We start from the raw sequence: 23,107 nt of genomic DNA, 5'->3' as shown, positions 1-23,107 counted from the left end.
AGAACCGCCCTTTTACAGAATAGATACTGATTTCACAGAGTCACAGAATAACTGGGGCTGGAAGGGATCTCTGGAGATTTAGTCCAACCTCACTTCCCAAAGGGAAGTTTCATTCCATTGCAAGCAAGGCAGAGGTATCACAAAACAAAAACTTGCCACTTTCTGCTTAGTGTACACCTGCACAGGTGCACACCATAGCACAATCCTGATGCTCAGCATGCACAGACTCTCTGCCACTCCTTTTTTGCTGAAGATAAGGCAGCATGCAAGTTAAGAAAGGCTGGATATATCTGTATGTATGTAGGGTTTTTTTTCCCAATGGCATAGGAAGAAAGAGTGTCCTATTCAACTCTTGCCCCCTGGAGTCGGGGTCAATATTTTTAAGTGCTTCACCTCGGTGGGGGCATTTTCTTTAGCTTGTGTCACAGTTAATATCTTTTAGAATGTAAAAAACCAGCAGCCTTTGCTTATGTTGTAGTCCCTTTGTTTCTTAACATCTGTATCCTTCTGAGACAGTTTCTTTGAAGCCTTCAGATCTGCAGAGCTGTTCCATACACTGTAGCCTTCTAGCTCTCTTTTTTCATACCTGTATTCCACTTGACCTTCATGGGGGGAAAAAAAAGGTAAGAAGCTGGTGAGCCAAGGTACAAGAGCTTGTTTGAGGTTTATACTTCTATTATCCTTCTAGTGCTTTCTGCTCTTTCAGACCCACCTGGGTCTGAATAGAACGAACTGCAGAGGCAGGCACACTGAAGGCCCTGAAAAATCTCTGCATGTCTGTAGTGGACAGGTTTGCTTAGAGGGGAGGGAGAGGCAAATGGTGGCAGTAAAATCTGTTTTCACTCAGGTTGGGATTCAGGGATAGGATCCACAGTGCAGGGTTTTCTTGTAGAGTCTGCTCCTGCCTGTGGTGATGCTGAGGGCCAGGACTGTGTCATTCTGACAATGACACAATGTCAGTAGAAGATCTGTGAAGAGAGAAATGAGGACAAGGCATTCAGAAGTGTTCTGCTATTGAAGAAGACACAAAAGGAAAATAATCACTGAAGACTGTGGAAGTGAAGAGGGGGCAGGCACCAAAACCAGCAGTGCGTAGAGCATTGCTGATTCTGAGAGCTGGAATGCTGGCCCAGTTTCTCAACCCCTGACTCACATGAAGTTTTCCAATGAAGCATTTATATCTGGCAGCATATAAATATCATTAAAAGCAAAACAACTAACAGCTCATTTAAATGATCTGAAAGTAAGAATGCTTTCCAAATGGGTCTAATTTTCCTGTCACCTTTTAGGATTTCTGTATTACTTTTTAAAAACTGTTTGCAAAGTCACCTTGCACTTAGTGTCTTTGGTCCTGTTACTGGAAAGATTTGGCCAGGTTAGTTCTTCCATTAATCTGGACATAATCATTGTGCTATTTGTACTGGACAACAGCGGTCAGAAAGCATCAATATTTCCTTTTACAATTAGCACACATCCCATAATACAAAGCACTATGGAAGTTTTTAATAAGCAGAGCTCCTTTGTTTAATATTGGTATCTGGTAATTTTGCTCTTAAATTTCTATTGAGCTAAGGAGAATAGCAGCAGGATCTCTGTCAATAAATGGCAGCACAGGAAAACTGGTTAAGTTTAAAAGGAACGTTTCCCATTGCCTCAAAATGCTGCCAGTTTAAAGGTTAATCCTCTGCCCTGGCCTGGCCTGTTTGCACAGACCCGTGTCTAGTGCCTCTCACACCACAGCTTCCACAAGCTGTGAGTATTTTCTCAGTGTAAACAACCTGAATCTTTATTTTTGCACAGCAACAAAAGAATCCCAAACTCCAAAATTACATTTTCCTACTGAAGTTCTTCAATCTCTTTGACACATTTTGCTGCTCAGATGTAGAAAATAGAGGAATTTTATTAAGTGGGTGCTGTTTCTACGTGCCCTCCTCATCACATGGTGATGCAGGTCTCTAGCCTGTCACAAACCCAATTGTTATTTTCTATTTGAGTTATTTGTATGAACATCAGACACTTAAGCTTGCTGTACTGTTTCAGCAGAGATGCTGAAAGCTGCAGCCTCCAGAACAACGCTATTCAACACAATGGCTTTCAAGCTTGTTTCATCTGATTGCTCATACATCTTTGCTGAGGAAATGGACAGTAAAGACATTCAGGGCAGAAAGGTTCAGGGCTTTGGCTGTTTCATTACAGATAATTCACAGAGAAGCTGCCGCCTCTAATTTATTTTTTATCTTGATAAAATGACAGCCAAAAGTCTTTGACATTCCAGGTCTGCCTCAGTTCTCACTTGACAAAGTCACTCCACTGGGAGTATATTTTGGCTTGCTTTTGACTACTTGCTGCTGCTATATGATACTTGGATTAGACTAATGTATGGGGAAAGCTCATTTGTTCCCACAGTTCAGGCCATGGGCTAGAATTCAGGCAAACTTGAACTCATTCCTGAACCATGCTCTGAGCTCTTTCTGTGTGACCTTGAGTAAGAAATTTAACCTTTCTGGGTTTTTATTCCTGCATTTGAAATTAGAGCTCTGCTTTCTCCCTGATGCCCTCCATGCCTTTCATTTTTGTGCTTAATGCTCACAAGGCCAGACAACGCTCTCTTACCATGTGAATATACAATTGGAGCCCTGAATTTCCTAAAGACCACTATGCTTTTCTGTAATGGCAATATTAATAAATGAATGTATAAAGTACGTTGTGTCCTAGGTACATTTAATGAGCTTGAGGATCCTGCTGGGGGGAAATACCATTAGCATTTCCCACCTCAGCACTGTCATTCTGTGCAATGCAGAATTCAACTCAGCTGAAGTCTCTGGAGATGAGCATTAGGGTTGTTTTGATTGTTGACGTACCCAAATTAAAGATGCAAAGTTAGTAGCACTCAAAAGCATAGTCTGTATCTACTGTGTTCCCTCTTTTGATATCACAAGTTAGTTAGCAATGATTACAAAAATATGAAACCTTCATCCTAACTTTGAACACACATGCTGAATCACGGCTGTTTATCTCACTAACACCACCACATCCCTGTTACTAACACAGAGATGAAAGATCAGTTCGTCCCCTCCCCCATGCCACTGTCATCTGAATTATAATTGCATTTTCTGTGTTACGGATGATGACAAGCTGGTTGGGAGAAATCAGAGCCTTTCATGCATTTTTAAATTCACTGCTGAAATTCCATGAAAATGTATGAAAGTTGACCTCGCCTTTGTGATGACACACAGCACTGCAGCCTGCTAATGCACCTTCAGACACATAAGTGGAATTATTCTGCATAATCCTGAGAGGCTATACTTATTGATTCCTCTGGAGCACAGAAGGTCTGGTCCTATAGAAAAAGCCCATAGCTGAGGGAGGTGGCACAACTGGCAGTCAGAATGAATGATTTGATTAATACAATTAACTGTTTTGGTGTAGAAAAAGAAGTACATGTGAAAAGTTTCGAGCTATTTGCTCTGATAAATGACACCTTTCTGTTCAGTGTCTGATTTTAATAACTTGAAAGCGTCTCTCTGAAAGCAGGGATTTACACACAAGAAGCACATTTTCAGAACTTGATTAAGTTGAACTGAATTTCTCTTTAAAAGTAAGCACAGGCTTTAAACAGACCTAGACTGAAGGTATCCCATGCATAGAAATTCACTTGGACTGGAAATGTGTTTGATGGTTTTTTTCTGATAGTGACAGGAAAATGCCGAAGAGGGAAAAGGGTTAATTTATCAGAAGCACAAAACATTAATCCATAAAGACAATCCAACAACAGCAGTGTCTGTCTCTTGCTAAGGATAATTAAATCCGTTATCAGCATCTGTAAGGAATACACACAAGTCGGTGCATAATTGAAGACTTAAAATTAAATCTGAAACATTGGAACCAAAATTAAAAACCTTGAACTGTGTGTTATTGCTTTAATACTTCCATTTAGATACAAATACTGGAGCTCAAGAAGGGAAATTCATTATTACAACATACAAGATTCAGAAAGGGGTTTGAGAGAGAACCCTGTAAGGTGGGTCTCGCGTCTCACAGCAAAATACCGATTGCTGCAGAAAAGTAATCAAAAGGTAAAAACATTGTTGCAGACTCTATGGGCTGTTTCTTGATACACCCTGAGGCTGGAAGCATCACAGAGGTTTTTTTGAAGCATCCAGGTCTTGTATACACTCTAGACTTTGATTCTGTTGGCAAGATGCAAGAAATGGCATTTGGCTTGGGGGATGGTGGAGGGAAGGAGGGAGAGGAATCTTGTTTATGCTTGGAAACCCCATGGAATTTTAATGAGAAATTCCCTTAGCAAACAGTAAATTTCTGATTTAGATTTTAGTATGAAAGGTTGTTTAGGTAAAAGGCATAATATGAAGCCTCAGGAAACTCGGTTTTAATTCCTAAGGCTTGTTTTCATTCTGAAATGAGTACTCGTGTGCTTAAAGTTCAGCATATGCTGAAGTCTTTGGCTGGACTAAAGCCTTTATCAAGATTTTGGTGTACTTTGGGTTATATCCAAGCTCGTGCATGTTGCATATACCTAGTACAAGGTAAAAATATCCATTAAAAGCACTTCCATTTTTTTTGGCTGTTGTAGTTGGTTGCTGACCAGCTTAGTGTGTTTAAAATAACAGGAGCTGAATGCAGAAATACCACTGCAAGCAGAAAACCTGGTAAATTTCTCCCTTGATGCCTAAAAAAGCGTTGGCATTAAAGACCTCTTACAATGAAGGTGAGAGATTCTGCCCAAAGATAGCTCGGTGATGATTGCATCCAAGTGCTTTGCTGTGGCTGTGGAAGTAATATAGGGAATTTGATGTCTGCCTTAAATGAGCGAAAAGCTTCAGAAAACCCCTATCATGTAATATTGGACTTGTCAAAATGACAAGGAGAAGTTGGAACAAGCAACAGGAGAGTTTTTTGCAAGATGTTATGTATGTGCATCAAAATGTTGCAAAACAAAACTTCTCTTGGTAAAACAGCCGCTTGCAAATGGATCTGGAGAGCTGCCTGAGACGCAGACAGCTGGGCTTGGTGTAGATCAGGTGTGGGCTGTATGGGAAATGTTTTGATTTTGGCTCACCTGCTTTCTCTTTGTGTCTTATTCTGCCTGTGCTCTTACCTGGCACAGATAAAACATCAGAATGAGTCAAAATACAGTCTCTGTTTTCCTGACTTTTTTCTCTCTCTTCCTAAGCTAGAATTTTAAATGTCAGCTTTTCAAAAAGTGGCATTTTCAGAGAAGGGTTATAGCCTGGATCTTACTGAATGGAAAATGTATTTCCAGTTCAAAGGATTTTAAAACAAAACAGGAAAGGCCAAGAGAAATGAAAAAGACTGGGGGAACAGCAGCTGAAGCTCTTCTCCAATTAGATTTTCAGATGTCCCTGTCAGCATCTTTTCTCCCTAGGGAATTTGGAAGAAAAATTGAAATCTACATCTTGCATGCCTTGGAAATGGCTCCCTTCCCTGGCAGCACCTGTAGACAGCATGGGTTTCATGGCTATGTAGAAAATGAAGATGAGAGAAAAACACTCATTAGAGCACAGATTTTGACACTTGGGGAAACAGGGCTGTTCTAAAATGCTGTCACCCTTTTCATCTTCCCCTCCTACCTCAAATACACAGAGGAATATACCTCAACCTGAAATATACTTCAACTGCATGACCTCAAATATACTCAGAGATGATAACGCCATCAGTGTCACTATCGTGGTGCAGTTTCAACCATGAGAACAGCTTTTGTCCCAGCAGTATGGCTTTACTGAAAAGTGTAAAGACCTCATCTCTTTTTAGAACAAAGGAGGACTAAAGCCCTAGTGATGATGGACCTAGGGAATAGGAGAGAGCATCTAAGGGTACTTCAGAGGCCTCTGTCTTTGGTCTGAGTCTAGCACAGTGCTTGAGAGAACATATTCCCTCTGTGAAAGAGGTTCAGAGCTGTTGCCTTGGTCAAATAGTCAGGATGGTCCAAGTCACTGCCACCTGTTTGAAACTGCACATCTTCTTTCAAATAACAGCTCAAGGAAGGACCTAACTCTGAATTTAAAGACCATCTCCTGTGTTCCTAATTGCTCTTCATGAGGACATGCATAATCCCCCTAGTGTGACCCTCTGTGTTACACGGGTAGGAGCCCTTGCCTCAGTGATTTGCATCTCAAAGAAGAATTTAAGCAGATGCTTAAACTCCTAGTAAAGTATCCAATGGAGAATTTCCTAAGAGCTTTGCTGAATGGAAGCCTCAGTAGTTTGCATTGCCCAAGCATCTTTCTCAGGTTTGACAATATGTCATTGAAAACTCCACATATTACCAAGTCAATTATTAGGAGAAATTTACCTAAGAACTACCTAAGGGCAATCTGGAGCTGGGGTAACATGAGATACCCATGTTTCTTTCTGAAATGCTATTCAGGTTGGCCTTTTTGCTAGTGTCTCAGCACCGCAGGGTTCCTTTGTCTTTGCTGGTGCTCTCAAGGGAAGAACAGGGAATTTCTGTCTGTGCTTTCAAGATGAGAGGAGGAAAATGGCAGGAGGTATCTGTACAAGTCCCCAGACACGTGCCTCTGTCACTGGGATGTCTTTTCTCTGCCACACCTTCAGTCTGGCATCCTCCAGAAACATGGTTATTTTTGTCTCATCCATTTGGAAGTGACTGAACTTCCAGCAGGGTGCCAGGACAGTGTAACAAAAGAAGAGAGAATCTGGGAAAATTTCTCTCTCTTGCCATCGCCAGGCATAGCTCTGCTCCTCCTGCTTTCCATTTAGGCAACTCCACTATTTCTGCCTTCACGAGAAGTCAGAGAATCAGACTGAGAGAGCATGAGGAATATAAAGCTTACGTTACAATTTCCTTCCATACTCAATGCTCATTTCCCTTTCTGATGTAGCAACCTGCCCAGTGCCAACCATTTACACGGGCCCCTTTCATTCCAGCTGGGCATCCAGAAGACTGTTTCTATCTCTCAGGGTGGGGGGCGGAGAGGTGAAGGGAAAGGAAACCAAACCAAAGTAAATTAAATGTCTTTTCAGCCAATTTTATGAACTGCCCTCAGCTATTAATTTGCCGGCATTCTTCCAGACAGTGGCAGCTGCTTCAGCACGCCAGCCTGTGGAGTGAGGCGCTCCATGGCAACAGCCAGCGAGCGTGAACATACCCAGCATAAGCATCATGCTGAGCCACTGAGGGGGACTTCCGAAAGGACTAAGAATACTTACACTTGAGACAAGGTGCTGTGTCTTACCTGAAAGGGAGAGGATCTATAGCAGCCACTATTGTCGTACAGGTCAGCGTAGGCTATGTATTTGGTTGTCAAAAGCTGTCCTTACCATAGGCATATCAATGTTTCCTGACAGGAGAAATCTTCCAGGTATTGCCAGTGTGTGAGACACAGAGGGTTTTCTGTATACAAGTGTAACTCACTTGTCAGTCTTTTAAACAGGCAATAAAATTTGCTTCTCATCTGTAAAGCAGAATAAGGAAATGACATCATTCCCCACTTTTGGGTTTTAAAAGCCTTTGAGGGATGGGTGACTCTGATGTTAAGTTTGACAAAGCTGCATACACCAGGCTGGAATTCAGTTTCAGGAGTGGATGATTAAAACCTGTCTTATATTGTTTCACTTTAGCAGATCCCTGTTCTGGTATGGAGAATACAGATCTATGATGTCCTTGGGTTTTGATTTGTGGTGGGGTGGTTGTTTTGAGTTTTGGGGTTTTTGTTTGTTTTCTTTCCTAAATGTGATATTTATTTATTGTAACAACTCTGAAACACGCTAGATTAGCATCCCAGGAGACTAATGTCACCAAGTGGCAGTCCAAGTTACACAACAAACCTGCTCCACTGGGATTATCTCTAGGCAGAAGGAGAGTTTAATCAGACCTGTCAATTCATTAGCCCTTCCCTTCTGAGGCAGACACAAAGGGTCCCATCTAGTGTCAGTAGTGCTGGTAGCTGTTCTGAAATAAATACAAATCCAGCCCATTTTAAATCAGGCCACTGAGCAAGTCATAAACTGCTGTAAACTGTCGTTATCATGTAAGGCTGAAGCAGTTCTTTTGACACCCAACCACTTTGATATAGCTGACCCTTTCCTGAGGACTTCTCAGTATTATCTTTCTGCTTTTTATAGTTTAAAATACAAAAGCTCACAATGTGGGTTGTTCCAAAGACTCCTGAGGCAATGTCAATAGCTACCCATGTCCCGAGTGCTTGCTGAGATGAGCTCCATTCCCCACTACAACCCTGCACTTCACTGAAAGGAAACTCAGGGGAAGGAGCCAGCCTATAATCCAGAAGATCCTCTAGTTCCAGGGCAATTAGGAAAGCAGGGCTACAGCACACACCTTGAAGGACACCTTCACAGTGCAGTTGAGTCAACCTCAAGAGGTGGGTCACACTCTCCTATGACTACTGAGCAAGTTGGTAAAATGACCACCTTTCCTCTGGTAACATCAGACCTTGTGGCTGTCTTCCAGTTGTGGCCTAGGTCACTCCCCATATCCAGTCTTTCTCAAAAAAACAAGCAGTCTATTCTGAACAATTTATCTTTTCTACTGACACAGGGAGACCTCCAGAGATCCCTCATTCAGGTGGATTTTGGAGACGGCATTGCTGTATCATATGCCAATCTCAGCTCAACAGAAGATGGGATCAAGCACGTCTACCAGAACGTGGGCATATTCCGAGTGACTGTTCTTGTGGAAAACAGCCTGGGATCTGACAACGCTGTCCTCTACCTGCATGTAACCTGTATGTGTGTTTATACTTGTCATTAGCTTCTGTCATTCTTTTAAAAAATACTGTTTGTCCTACGAAATGGCATTTGGGGCTTTGCAGCTGGAAGCAGAGTGATAGGATACAATGAGTGTTTGTCTGTCCTCCAGGAGAGGACTCCAGACTGAGAGGAGCCACAGGCAATAGCAACATTTGCTTTTTAAATCACACCCAGTCTCTAATTTTGGGTAGTCTAATGTGGGACACCTCAAAGGAGTGTCCAGCCCTTTCTGAAATGCATCTTCATTAGCGTGTTTACACTTCCAGAAAAACAAAGGCTTCTAGGATCTATAATCACATTTAAAAGCCTTGACTTTTACTTTCTCTATGTGTTTTGCCCTCTAATGAAACACAACTACAACTGGGATAGAAAGCAAAGCATTTCAGTCTTTCTGTTGTCATAGGAACCAAAATCTTGGTGTTAAAGAGTATTAGAAGAAAAAATATTATCATCTTCTTGCTCTTCTGCTGTTCTTTTTAACCTTCAGCTGTCTGATTTACAACTGAAATTTTTCGCAAGTCCTTGTATTAAACCTGCAGTGTGTTCCTTCATATTTATTCTACCACATGGTGATGAACCTATAGGGTCAAACTATTATTGAAATTTTGTAACATCCCTAATGGTTTTTGAGGCCACTGTATTTTTTATGCAGTGGTGGGTTTTTTTGTCAATTATTTGTTCTCAGCTGTATGCCTGTGTGCCAGATTTACTGGGGGAAAAGAAAAAAAGAAAATCCAAAACTTAAAGTTATACTTAAAATGTACCACTTACCACTCTACCAAACTAACTCCACATATTGTCTAGGTAATTTAGCACATTCTGTATACTTTTAACTCCAGTTTTGGAGTTATTTCATCCAGCATGAGAGCAGCTGCCTCTTCAGGGTAAGAGGCCAGCTCTTTAACAGTGCACCGTCATATCAACAGATGGGAGCAGTGGGAGGTATAGCTTTGGGAGATGGGAGGTTTGTGAGGGAGCACTAGCGAAGCAGGAGCAAATATCTCCCTGAGTGCCTCTCTTCAAAAAGACCTTTGGTTCATCATCATAGTGTGCCATTTATGATTCCCGAAAATGATAGCTCCTGGTCTGTGGCAAACTTTTGTGTCATGTAATCCTTGAACACACTGCATGTTAGAAAAAACTCACAATACCTTGTGAAAAGAACTATAAGCTTATTGTGAAGCTTGGGATTTTGATTTAGGGGCTTAACCTATATCACTTCTCTGAGGCACTGGTGAGTCAAGGTAAATGCTGAACTTTTAGACAACTGCTGATTCTTATTTTTATTTCTTACTTATCATCCTAAGTAGGGCAGAGGAAAGGACTTCTGCTCAGAATAGATATTTACACACGTATGTGTAATTTCTTCACTTTTGTTGTCTCCCTGTGTGTGCTTGCACAGTTATCACAGGAGCTGCTGCAGGCTCTGAATGCAGAGATGTCCCCTCCCCGCTGCTGCTGGCTCTGAAAGTCAGTTCAACAGGAGCTGTGGTCTTTTTTTTTTTTTTTCCTCTTTTTTTTTTCTCTTTTTTTCTCTTTGTAAAGGTCATTGGAAACAAATGGAAAAGTGTTTTGGTGGTTGATATTTCGCAGGGTTCTGACAGCCTCATGCAAGCAAGGTCTGTAATCATTCGCTGTTTGACAAGAGATGATTCCATGGGGACCATTGCACACCCTCACCCTATCTGCAAAGTAATGAGGCCATGTGAAACAACAACTGTTTCTTCACACAATAACCACAGAATGAAAGGAGAGGCAGATATCCAGCCTTCACTCTCACTCATAGTGGCTTTCTGGTTTAGAGCTGTTTTAAACCATTTTCCTGAGGCATCAGAGGCTTAAGAACTATTTTGATTGTTTAAGCAGTACAAGGAATAAACAATATTCAAAGTTTCTGTGACTTAGTAGCTGATAGTGCATGTTTCTGTCCTGTGCACAGGTAATGCCAGCATAGGACCGAAATACTGTGTGATCATTACAGCCAGGCCCGGATTATATGTGCCTGACCCCCTGGAGAAGCGACAGCTCTAAGGGATATGTCTCACCTTCCTCTACATGACAAGAATTAGGGACTTCAAAGCAAGTTGCAGACCGAGCATAGAGCTACTCAGAGTACCAGTAGATTTGCTGAGGGCAGAGGTGTACAGTAAATCCACTCTCTTCCAGAGCCTAACATACAGCTCCACAAAAGCTTCGAAATCCTATTTAAATGCTTGCATTGCCTCTCAGCTCTCCACTGAGTATTCTGCTTGGGGCGCATGAGCTTGGCCTTCAGGGAGGGGTTGTAAAAAGACCTGTCCTTTCAATTGACACGCACACTGTGTTGCTAAGATGCAGAGAAAAGCTGTGTGCAGCCTGAGCATGCCGAGTTTTAGGAAGGGCTACTAATTGGGTGACCCCCTGTTACCGGTTTGACTGGTGAGTGTGTGCTGCCAGACTTGTACTTTGCAACATCCTTCCCTGCCTGTGACCAGCAGCCTTGCAGAGGGGACAACTGCAGGCACTGAACCACACTGCTGGTGATCTCAACAATCAAAATCTCCGTCCCATGCCCTCCTCATCCTCCTGCAGCAGTGAGCAGTAGTAATGCCTTTGCTGCAGTTGGACCAGGGATGTAGAAATACAGGTTATTGTGAGACCTGAGCATTTTGGGGTGGATGGACAGTACAATCTATATGAACTGTCCTGACTTGTCAAAATTCTTCCCCTGGAAAGTTAGTTACGCATTTACCTGGATACTTCAGAATAACATCTGCCCAAGTGAACCTTTGGAGAAGCTTCTCCCTTTCTGTTGCCTGGGATTGTACACAGTTTTTTTCCTGGGGCAGGTGGAGGTCTGAAGTCTCTGTGGAACCACATGAAGCTCAGAAATGAATTTTCTTGAGTTTTCTTCAAACTTACCCCGGAGAAATCAGTCTCCTACCAAGCTAAGGGCCTATCCAGAGTGAGCTATCCCCATCTGCTGGCCAAATAATAGTTCAGCATTGCAGCCGCTTTGACCCATCAGGTATTTGCAGAGAAATGCTAAGGCAGAATTGGCTCGCTTGAGCCACCCTTTCATGTTCTTTCCTAGTCACCATATGGTGGAGGTCTGAGGAGGTGATGGGCGCTCCCTGCAGTGTAGGATCACTTGAGATGTATTCAGAGCAGCTGTGCAGTTATGTGTGAGTGTATTAGACTTTATATGGACACCATTGTTACTGCTGTCAGCACATCGGTGTTAGGATGTTTATTCCTTTAGAGGGCTGTGCTGACATTGGGCATTTGGCAAACATCCCAAAGGGTACCAGAGCTGTAAAATATTTAACCTGGGAAGCTGCTGTATTTCAGGTCTCAGGGTCTTGTTGAGCAGACATAGTCCAGTCATGGAAATGTGTCTGAGCAAGGGAATGCCATTAAAATAATAAGGGTGAAATTCTGATGTCTTATGAATTTTCAAGAAGAGTGTTGACTGCTGATTATAAAAGGAAAAATAAGCCATGGTCTGGTGCTAGGGTTTTGGCTGAGAGAGCACAAATTTTCTTTCTAGTAGCTGATACAGTGCTGCATTTTGGATTTAGTATGAGATTAATGTCAGTATCACACTGATGGTTTTAGTTGTTGCTAGATAGTTGTAGCGTTTACACCAAGTCAGGGACTTTTCAGCTTCCCACACCCTGCAGGTTGCACAAGAAGCTGGGAGAGCCCAGCCAGGACAGTTGACCCAGGCTGGCCAGAGGGATATTCCCTGCTATATAAGGTCATGCTCTGGATATAACTATGAATGTTTTTGTTTTTCCATTCTCCTCCCCATCCCTTTGCGGAGGGAGGAGTGAGCAAGGGGCTGCATGGTGCTCACTTACCAGCTGGGATTAAACCACAGCATCTGTTGTCTTGCAGACTTCGGTTAGTCTGATCATAGATAACTTTTAATTAGGCTGCATCAGGTCAAGCAGTGGTTGTGTTTGCAGCCCAGAGAAGAGCGTGCCACATTTCAGTTATAAGTTAGGAATGCTGGTCCTTGTTTATGCCTGCATTGTTATCCAGTCTGATTTGGGAGAAGTTGTCCACATATGCGTCTCTCTGCCTATGTGTGATACAGGCTGCTCCAATATGTGTGGTGTTCCTTTAGGTTGAATGCAAGGTCTAAGTGGTGGTATGGGCTTGGGTTATGTCCTGAAAAATCCTTTCCTGAAATATATAAGATCCTCTAGCATCGTATCTTGAGTCCATATGGACAGTGCAATCAATCCTAGTATCATTGAATGGTTAGGGTTGGAAGGGACCCTCAAGATCATCAAGTTCTGATCCCCCTTCCATGGGCTTGTAGGCTGTGGACTCTGCATCTCATCACTTGGGAACTTGCAGATGTAGGACCTGCAGATGTGGCCTTAATTTAAGAAATTCATGTCCTCGTGTCACCTGAGGTTTCTATCTTTTTCTTTCTCTGCCACTCTCAAGACAATTGCTTTGTTCTCTAAGTGAACAGTCAGAACACATTTTAAAAAATAATCTATAGGACAAGATGTAACAACAAAGGCCCATCTGTCTCCAGAAGATGGAAAATGTGCAACCCTGGGCATAATGTCACTTGTCGAATGAATTATGTTCTGTTTATGGGAAAGAAATGAAAGAGTTTATTGAGGAAAAGGGAGTATAAGGTAACATTAAAATGAAAGCATTCATTGAATAGCTGCCTTCTGACAGAATTTCAGCTGATATAAATAGATATACCACTGCTGAAGTTGACCAAATCATAGCAGTTTGCGTCAGTAGAGATGCTTCACGTCTATTGAAACCATTTGTCCTGTCCTGCACATTCTTAGGTCTTCCCAGTGAAGGTCATATTCACATAGCATGGCTCTGCCCCTATTAAATGTTTACGTATGATGCTGTTTACTGAATGAGTTGAAGTTTTTCAGGTACAGGGGTGGCTGTTCTATGAGGAGCAGATTTCATCTTGTCTCTCTAGAAATAGCACCAAGCCAAAATGCTGTCATACCCCACAGTGATTTGGAGGACTTCTCTCCCTTAAACCAGTGGATATCCCCTGAGTTCCCTTCTCCCCCAGGTTGACATTTCAGGAGAGGGAACACTCACCTGCTGCTTCTGTCTCTGCAGGCCCCTTGGAACATGTTCACTTATCTCTACCATTCGTTACCACAAAGAACAAGGAAGTCAACGCCACAGCAGTACTGTGGCCAAGCCAAGTTGGAACACTTACTTACATCTGGTGGTTTGGGAACAACACAGAGGTTTGTATTCCCTATGGACTGAGATCAAATAATACCAGAGGAGCTTTCAGACTGAGGGAGGGAGAAAGGGTTCTGTGAATGCTTCTAAATATCCACACAAGCAAGAGAATTATAAACCAGAGACCAAGAGACCAGTGTTGAAATGTAAGAACTGCTTTGCCTTTGTTGCTCTTACTTAGCTGTACAGTTTATTGCTATTTCACTCCAACTGCCACTTTCTTGCTGCATTTACATCCAAGATGGATGTAGTGAAGCACAATCCAGAAGAGTTACTATCGTGCTTCTCTCTTCTTCCACCCCCCCATCCCCCACTCCCTTGAACAACAACAACAACAAAATCTTCTATATTTTTTGGTTTTTTTAAGAAACTAACCTTTCAAACTGAAGCTGGTTTTATATCTGGAACTGACTTTAAAAAACTCTAGAGCTTAAACCTCATTTTTCTAGTGACTAGCAAGAGACTGCCATCAATTCCATGTCTCCTCTAAAATATGCTGAGTCCAGTTCTGAGCCCTCACACCCTATGCTTAACTACATGTGCAAGAAGACATAATTATCACATGCTGTCAGTGGCTAAAATGGTTCCCAGCATACCTCCCTGTCTCTGGTCTCTGCTCAGAGACAAGAACAGCAGGCACCATGTTCTGATGCCTCTTGCTTGCGGTGTTGGTAAATCTGCACAGCTGGTATAACCATTATTTTACATATCTTTGTGGCTGAAGTACCCAGAGACCCTAATTAGTCTCTGAGGGGAGAGATTCTCATGGATTTTGTAGAGCCAAGAGAGACTTTCAACCATGCATGGTTATCTTCTGCATAATGCAGGTTGAAGGATCCCATCAGTACTTTCTGCTTCGTGATTATGGCAGAACCTGAATTCTGGCTGTTGTTCTGCATTAGTAATTTCCTTCAGATGATGGAGAATTCACTGCTTCTCTTTCTTACCCTGTCCCCCAACTATTTCCCCACAGCTAATTATCCTGAGCTTGAATCACATGCACCCTGTTTGCAGCCTGAATTTAAATGGCTTCGGTTTCAAGCTGTTGGATCTTGCTATGCCTTTGTGTGTAGATTAAAGAACTCTCTGTACTATCAGAAATCATCTCCCCCTAGAGGTACTTACAGGCTGTGATTGTCACCTTTTAACCTTCCCTCTGATCTGCTAAGCTCATAAGTGATCAGAGTTGGTCTAACTCTGTTCTCATTGAAGTGAGTTTTACTACAGACCACAATGGGAACAGAGTTTGACTTCATACTAGGTGCTTTGAAGATCTCACCCAGAGTTCATTAATAAGTGAAAACAGAAGTTAGGGCAGACACTGCTGAAAGGGGACACGACTCATTGATAAGCTGATTGGCACAATGAAGCAAGTTGAAGGGATCTGTCTCCTCTCTAAACAGCACCACTTTCCAAAAATGATGGCTCAATGTCTAAAGATAAGATGAGAGAACAACTGAGAAATCTTCATTTGCCTCTTCATTGCATCACAGCCCCCTTGAGTGACCTTAAATAAGTCACTGACAGCTAGGTCTGGGAACGAAGTGTGACACCTGAGCAGTGAGTCTTGCAGGTCTTTGTATCATGATGTGGACCTCTCTGGGGAATGCAGCAAAGATGGGCACTTCATCATGGGATCCAGACTAGCCAGCAGGCTAAGTGGGAAGCAAACACTGGGATCTTAATACCTAGCTGCTTCGGAAATGAGACTACCTTACTTTGAGCTTCAGGAGGACATCCCCATCTGGTTCCCTGGGCCCTCTGCAGAAAAGTCTTCTATATTACAGGATGGCTTCTATGTCTTAAGATTCCAAGCCAGAACTGACTCCACAAACCATCTCAATAGGCTAGAACGCCAAACTCCTTTTTGCTTTTCCTTTTCAGCCAAATTAACTTTTTACTTTTCTGATATATTTGCAGCCACTGATCACATTGGAAGGAAGCATCACATTCACGTTTTCTGTGGAAGGAATGAACACTATCACTGTTCAGGTCTCAGCAGGAAACACCATTCTTCAGGATACAAAGACTATTGCTGTGTATGGTGAGCTCTTCCCCCTTCATTTCCCATAGGATTTTCCATAGTCAAGAGCTAGAGAGCCAGGTTAGCTGGCAGCAACCTTAGGTTTTTATTCCAGGATGCTTAGAGTGAAATTATAAGATTGGTTCCAGTGTTATCAGTTCAGCATAACATCTCTGAAGGCCACTGATTGACATTAGTCCAGATTGAGAGGATCACACAACACTGATCTCCTTCCCAAAGCCTTCTGCATCTGTTCTATCTGGTGATCCTACATGATTGTCAAAATGTTAAGTCATTTTGCACACTGGTTTTCCCTCTTCTTGGCCAGTAGAGGCCTCTTAACTCATACGAAAGCTGCTTAGCTTGAATGCTGTGTGCTGCAGCTCTGTGCAGAAATCTGTACCGATTTGGTATTTTACTCAGGCCTCAGAGGCAGTTAGGGCACACAGATATCATATAGTGTAGATGTAGTCTAAGACCCACTGGGAATCCCAGTTTTAGCTGTTTATGCAACCACATGGTCTTAGTGATCAGTGTGGGCATCCCTAACAGCAGCAGAGATTAAATATGTTTTTCAAGGCTGGTCCATGACTCCTTCTAATTAAGATTTCAATTTTTGAGGCATTTCCATGAGAGTACAACCACTGCTTCTTTCTCAGGGCTTGCCTGCTTCTGAAGTCAAGATTAAGGTAGCATTTCAATTACATTCCCAGCACAGCTCCCTTTCCAGTGCTATTCATCCGTTGAAGTAAGGACTGATCACCCTTTCCCGTTCTCTGACACCGGAGTTGTGAATCTCTCAGATTCTCCAAATCTCCCAGTGAATCTCTCAGACACACTGCTTGATTCCCTGGCAGTCTGTGTATCACCTGCAGATTGACATGAGCTGCAGCAGGTTTCACCAGGTTCTGCCCACTCGTTTGGCACTCGGCATTTCACAGTCTTTACTCACCTCCATGTCCTTGTATCTGCAGAGCAATTTCAGTCCCTGCGGTTATCATTTTCTCCGAACCTGGATGACTACAATCCAGATATCCCAGAGTGGAGAAGGGACATCAGCAGAGTGGTCAAGAGAGCTCTGGTGGAGGTAAGCAATGTGCAAAACCTGCGTTACAATAGTTCTAATTTCTGCCTGGTGCCTACATTAGGACTGGGTCAGCTGTTCTCTCAAAGTCTCTCTCTCTTTCTACCAACTATAAAAGGAGACTAGCGTGATGTTTGAGGCCAAAATCCTAAATTTTAGATAGGTGAAATCATCCTGTCCTCTGACAATCTGGTGGTAAGTATCAGCATTGGGTTTATTCTTTTTAATGACAGTGAATTATGTGGGATATTTCTGAGAAAAAGCCATATGGATAACACATGACTTGTACCTGCCTATAGCTGTACGAATGTCTTTTACTCCTGCATAGCAGCTCTTACTTCTTTGATTGCTGTTGTTATGGAGAGGTGGAAATTCCAATGAAATTACAAATATGTTGCAGAAAACCTAGGAGACTGAAAGAAAAGTTTTTACTGCAGAGAAGAGCACCACACTAAGTGCTTTATATCTTTCACATAGCATGAGGTTCACGGGTCAGGATTGGCTGCTATTTTTCCTACCAACACTCTGGAGAAGCTCTGAAGTTCCTTCTTTACCTGTGGAACAGAACGTCACAAAAAATATTCTTGTGTGGCTAAAGATTTAGATTTCAAGCTGGCAGGCTAAGAAAAGTTCGAAGAGACAGCTGAGGTTTCTCAGCTCACCAGAAAAATACTGAAAGAAAATGTTTGGAACAGGGATTCTGCTTTTTTAAAAATAAAGATACTCATATTTTGAAAGGATACAAGGCTTGTAGATATTGTTAGGAAGCTTGTGTGCTCATTTGTGGCATTATCAGTGCAAAAAGACTGAAAAGACACTGCGCTGATCAGCTGCACACAAACTTACCTGGATTATTTCTGACATTTTTTTCTTATATTTCCTCAAAAGAGAGGAGGAGAGGAGGAAAAAAAAAAAGAATGTTTTTCTGGAAGTTGTTCTTCTGATTTATTTATGTCTGTATCAAGTATTCAAGGATCCATTTATCTTCAGAATGAATTTTCAGAATATAAACAACTCAATAAAACAAAAATCAAGCCATAAAAAAGGATCATGAAATTACAGTACCAAGGCTACATTCCAAAAGCAGAGCAGTGGAAACACAAAGAGCCCTTTTGTTGTTTGAGTAAAAAAAAAAAAGGTAAAAAAATTATGTCTAATTATTCCTCTTTATATAGCTAAATGATTCACCTTAAACAAGCCTTTGTGAGAAATTCCTGTAAAAATTAAAGATAAAACAAGTAGATTTCTACAGCAATTAAGTAAACTGCATAAAAATGAGTTGAATAACTAAATAATTCAATAGGAAATTATAGCTGTGCTATAGAATTTTTATGAACTTTTATTAAAGTGTTACATTCTTATTACAGAGTAGCATAGACTTGGATAAGAATTCTGCTTAAGAAATTACAGTCTTCTACTAAAATCTGATCTTCTCTCTAAGTAGGGACAATTTGAGATTATCACAAAATATCCTATTTTGTACTATGATCATAATTATTTGCTCACATCATTGATTTTTCTGAGTCCTGTCTCCTGCTTTTGATGAAGAAGATACAAATGAAGTGGGTAAATCAGCCAAAAGCTTCCAGACATAAATGTAAAATCATTCTGAACCTCAGAAAATGAAGACTTTCTATTAACTGGCAATACTGTATCTTTTTCCTGACAACCTAAAACAACCTGTTAGGCAAGCAGAAGTAACGGCTGGTGGTGGCTTCACAGAATACTTGGCAAGAATGTGACCTTCATATTGTTAAAGAGTTCTTTTCTAAATACACATTTAATAAATAGAACAGCAACAAAACCACGTGCTTTTCCTTGGTGTGCAGTGGAAGGGAATGGCTCCCTTTTCATAGTTCCACAGGGTATTCCTGGGCCTTCATCACTCACACATGGGATGGCTGCAGAATTAGCTTGTGTAATGGTGATATGTAATCAGTTTCACTGACTCCTTGTCCTCTGTCCATCATTTCCTTCAGTGAGGAGCTATTCCAAGATTTTAGGCATGAACTGTAAGAGTGAAGAATTCATGAGATTTAGGTGCAATTAATGTCTGAGAGGGTGGCAAGTCCTGACTGCAGGGAAATCACTGTGCTGCATCCAGCTGCTGTGGTCTGTCCTTATATCTGAGGGCACCTTTTTTTTGAATTTATTTTTCCCTTTAAAAGTGACCTCAATTCAGCACTTGGAAACTTAAGATTTAAATCAAAACCTTGAGATTTAAATACATTTGCTGGATAATCCACAACACAAAGAGGCAATGGAGGAAGATTCAGCACACTATGTTTCCCCTTCTTTTGGCTTATAAAACTACCTGAAGGCCAAAGGAGCTCATTTTCTGAAGAACTCTGCAGTCTGTGTAATGTCATGGTAACAGCAGCTGAAACCCATGACCAGAGATGACCCTGGTAGTGAAGCCTGTGGGGTACTTTTTTTCTGAATTTTGGCTAATTCATGTTGAAGGGCAATTTGGGTTTAAACTGGTCACGTAAGATTTCCAGCCAACAAGGAAAAATAATTTTAAAAAAGCAGGATATTATCTTTAACACTTAAAAACCAAAAAACAAACAAACAAAAAACCCTAACCAAAAAAATGCTCCTCATTAACTTGTGGAATTGACCCAAGATGTGAACTATAAGAATTTGTTTGTCTTTTGGGATTCAAACTTGATTCATCATCTTCTCTCTCCCTGAATCTCCACAAGGCTTTTGAGATGTTTTTGCTAATCACACCTCTAGAGTGCAATTCTGCCCGCATACATTGCCCTTTAACATGTAGCTTCTTACCATTGACTAAACGAAGAACCTCAGAGACTAACTTAGGATAGTCAGGTAACTTAAAAATAGCTAAATTTAGACAAAACAAATTGTACTACATGCAGCTGTCATTGAGGAGTTCCTTTTAGCATGTCTGATTATGACTCTTGCCTTAGAATCCTGCATATTTTACAGGAGAACATGGTAAAATAGTTTAGATCAGGAAATTATTAATCCCTGACATTTTACCCACAGTGGATTTTAACAAGATTTTTCCTGTTGTACTAGGTATACCCTACATCATTTATACAAGTACTGTGATGCCTTAGCAAAGAAGCTGTCAGCATTCAGTGCCATCTCCACTGTTTATCTGTCCATTAATTGTCTATGTATCAGGCAACAGGTATTTCAAGCAAGCATATTCTGGTCGCAGCGCTCCCCGGTCTGCCCACATCTGCTGAACTCTTCATTTTACCCTATCAAGATGCCACAGGAGAAAATAAAAGAACAGCATCTGACCTAGAGCAGGTACTGTGTCCATTACTTGAAGAATTACACGTTTGTGCATTTGTAAGTGTGTGTGTATATACATATGGGATTGCCAAGACAGGGTAGAACAAATAACTGTGGTACAAATGCATCTAAATCACTAGGGTCTAAGCAGTGACTGTGGTATACTACATCCTCTGTTTTTTTTGGTGCTGTTTTGTGGTTATGTTGGCCTATTCCCCCACCCCCCACCACCAAACACTGGAAACATGTTTTGGAGCTGTATTTAGAAGTAGAGAATCCCATTTGGGTTCCCTTAGTAATGTTACATTGGTAGAAATTTTTAGGATGTCGTTTCTCTCCCTTGTAAGTTCTGTTCTACTTCATGGAACTAGGAAGAAAACATCAAGGATTTAGGGGATGATCCCTGCCAAGATGAACTGGACTAGCCTCATAAAGCAAAGTTTATGAGACTGTCAAGTCTAGAAAACACAGGACAGCAGAGCTAGGTGGTAGACTTGGGCAAATAAGAAGTTCATTAGTTTAAGGCACAGGGATGGATTGTCTGCCTGCCCACTTCATGGTACTGGCAGTGAGGTTCAACCACTACAGACTGTTTTCTCTGTGCAAGGCTAAAGCAGGCTATAACTGCAAGACTATATCTTTCTGCAGACCCAGAAGTTCCTGCCCACTAGGTGAGCCTAGCATGACTGCGACTAAAACACTCCTGGGCTAAAATCTCAGCTTATTAGCTCAGATTCCAGGGGCAGAGATAGCTAGTCCTGAGTTAAGCTCTACTGCCTCTCCATACAGCATGTCCATGGCTCAAGGCAGATATACCCCATGTTGGTATGAGCTATATTAGCCTTGTAGTAGAGGATGCCATCAGGTCACAAATATCAGCCTCAGTGCTATGGTGGAATCCTCAGTGTTACTGGAGGCCTGCTGTTTTACTGGATGGCACGAAGGCTTTAGCACTTGTCTTTGGATTTTTCCCTCAATATGTGAATGAGTGAAGTCTTCCCATCAGTGCATGTATCAACAGCATCTTCCCTTTCTTGTATTCTACTTTTATAATTGTCTTTTCATCTGCCTGACCTGTCATTGACTGTTGCAATTGCCTTTTGCAGTTGTCTAAAACCTTGTTAACTTAGCTGTGGGCCTCAAACTACTAGGTCACTCATACTCTTAAGTTTTCCCTTGCTCAGCATCCTTAACCATCACTTTGGGGTTTTTTTGATAAATGGCTTTCCTCTGCAATATTCACCGCCTATGTAATAAACAAAAAATATGGAGATTTACTGCTCTGCAAAACCTTCACTTTCTTTTCTTTCATCGCCCTTCTCCTTTCTTCAATCACAAATTGGCAAGGAAGCCAGTCCATAAACTTTCAAATCTACATCTGACCCAGCTTCCCTCTAGCACTCTGCAGCTTATTGTATTCTGCCAATTACTCCCTCTCTTTGTCCCTTTCTTTTTTCCCCTCCGTAAGAATGGGGTCTCTGCGGCTGGGGAGAAAGGAAGCTCTGGCAGTGGTCTCATGATGGTTTTTATGGGCAGGAATAAATGCCATTTTCAGTGGGACTCTGACAACTTCTCTGGCATCCTGCAGGGTCCAAGCAGTAACCTTTGAATAGGGAGAAGCTCTTTTCCATTTGCAGCCAGCTGTTTTGTGTGGAGAATTATCTCCCCTGCTCCCATCAGATTGATCAGAATGTTTTTCTTCCTTTTCTGCGGGTACTGCATTGTCCTTCCTAGTTACTCCAGTAGAAAATGGCATTGTTTTCAGTGGGTGGTGTCTAAAGAGGGCCGCAAAAGGTGTCTCTGCCTTCAGCTTTCAAGCATGTTTTGATACTGATACTGTTCCAGTTTTGTCATCTGTCATACTGCCCCTTTCCCAAAGTGTTTCAGAACCCACACATCAGCTTATCCCTATGCATAAAGTCACTGAGTCACTGGGATGAGTACTGGGAGCAGATGTTACTGATGACAGCTTAAGTTGCTTTGTAGATACTCTATGATTTAAGTGTTCTTTTCTGGTAGGATCAGAAATGTGTTTTGTGTTCATGAGCTATTCAAAAGGCATGTATGTGAATTTGTGTGCTTGCAGGTGCACACTCAAAGGAGTCATAGTTCTGGATGTTTTTTTCTAATTTGGAAGATAAAATTCAAAGTATAGGAACAAAATAGAAATAGCTTGCACAAACACTGCAGTGGAATAAGGGTTCTTAAGGAAGCAGTTATACAGGTTACTTTTTTCATGATATCATATCACACTTGGAAGCTACTCGCCAAACCTGAGACTTGCGGTGAGCCTGTCTAGGGACACAGTGACAAGTAGTTTCTGTCCCTGGAAAATTTACAGTCAGAGTAGATTGAATGGAGAGGAATTACAGGAATTAATATTATTATTATGCAAAAGCCCATGTTTCAGTACCCAAGAGAGTCAAAACCTAACGCTTTCCCAAGATCAAAAGTTGGTGAAACTGGGCGAAACACTGCAGAAGTGTGCGAAGTGTGTCATGCATACACAGGGAGAATGAAAGGGGCTATAGCCCCCTCCTTCTCTTCCCTTCTTACTAGAACCTTCTAAAGTCAGCATGCATGTTTGCAGTCATATGACATAGATGTGGTGATACAGCCACCGTATTCACATGGCAGGTACCAGAACAGAGAGAAGGGACATTATGTGGTCCTGATGTTCTGCTCATCCAATCTGGGTTTGAAAGGGGGAAGCAATGTAAATCATG

General features: G+C 41.8%; 1 protein-coding gene across 1 annotated transcript in view; it reads left to right on the top strand.

The window, feature by feature from the left end:
* The window catches only part of LOC311192494 (VPS10 domain-containing receptor SorCS1-like), a gene marked incomplete at both ends in the record, with an annotated part of 294,792 nt that overhangs the window by 256,779 nt on the left and 14,906 nt on the right, over positions 1-23,107 (top strand). Inside the window, 5 exons of the mRNA XM_084264978.1 lie at positions 8,561-8,747; positions 13,873-14,006; positions 15,925-16,048; positions 17,002-17,114; positions 20,265-20,396. Of these exons, the coding sequence (XP_084121104.1) occupies positions 8,561-8,747; positions 13,873-14,006; positions 15,925-16,048; positions 17,002-17,114; positions 20,265-20,396 (690 nt within the window). The remainder of the gene's footprint in view (positions 1-8,560; positions 8,748-13,872; positions 14,007-15,924; positions 16,049-17,001; positions 17,115-20,264; positions 20,397-23,107) is intronic.

This window comes from Gallinula chloropus (assembly GCF_964237585.1).
Source record: "Gallinula chloropus genome assembly, chromosome: 5".
Taxonomy (NCBI): domain Eukaryota; kingdom Metazoa; phylum Chordata; class Aves; order Gruiformes; family Rallidae; genus Gallinula; species Gallinula chloropus.
Note: the sequence above shows the minus strand (reverse complement) of the source record. Positions and strands in the feature narration are given on the sequence as shown.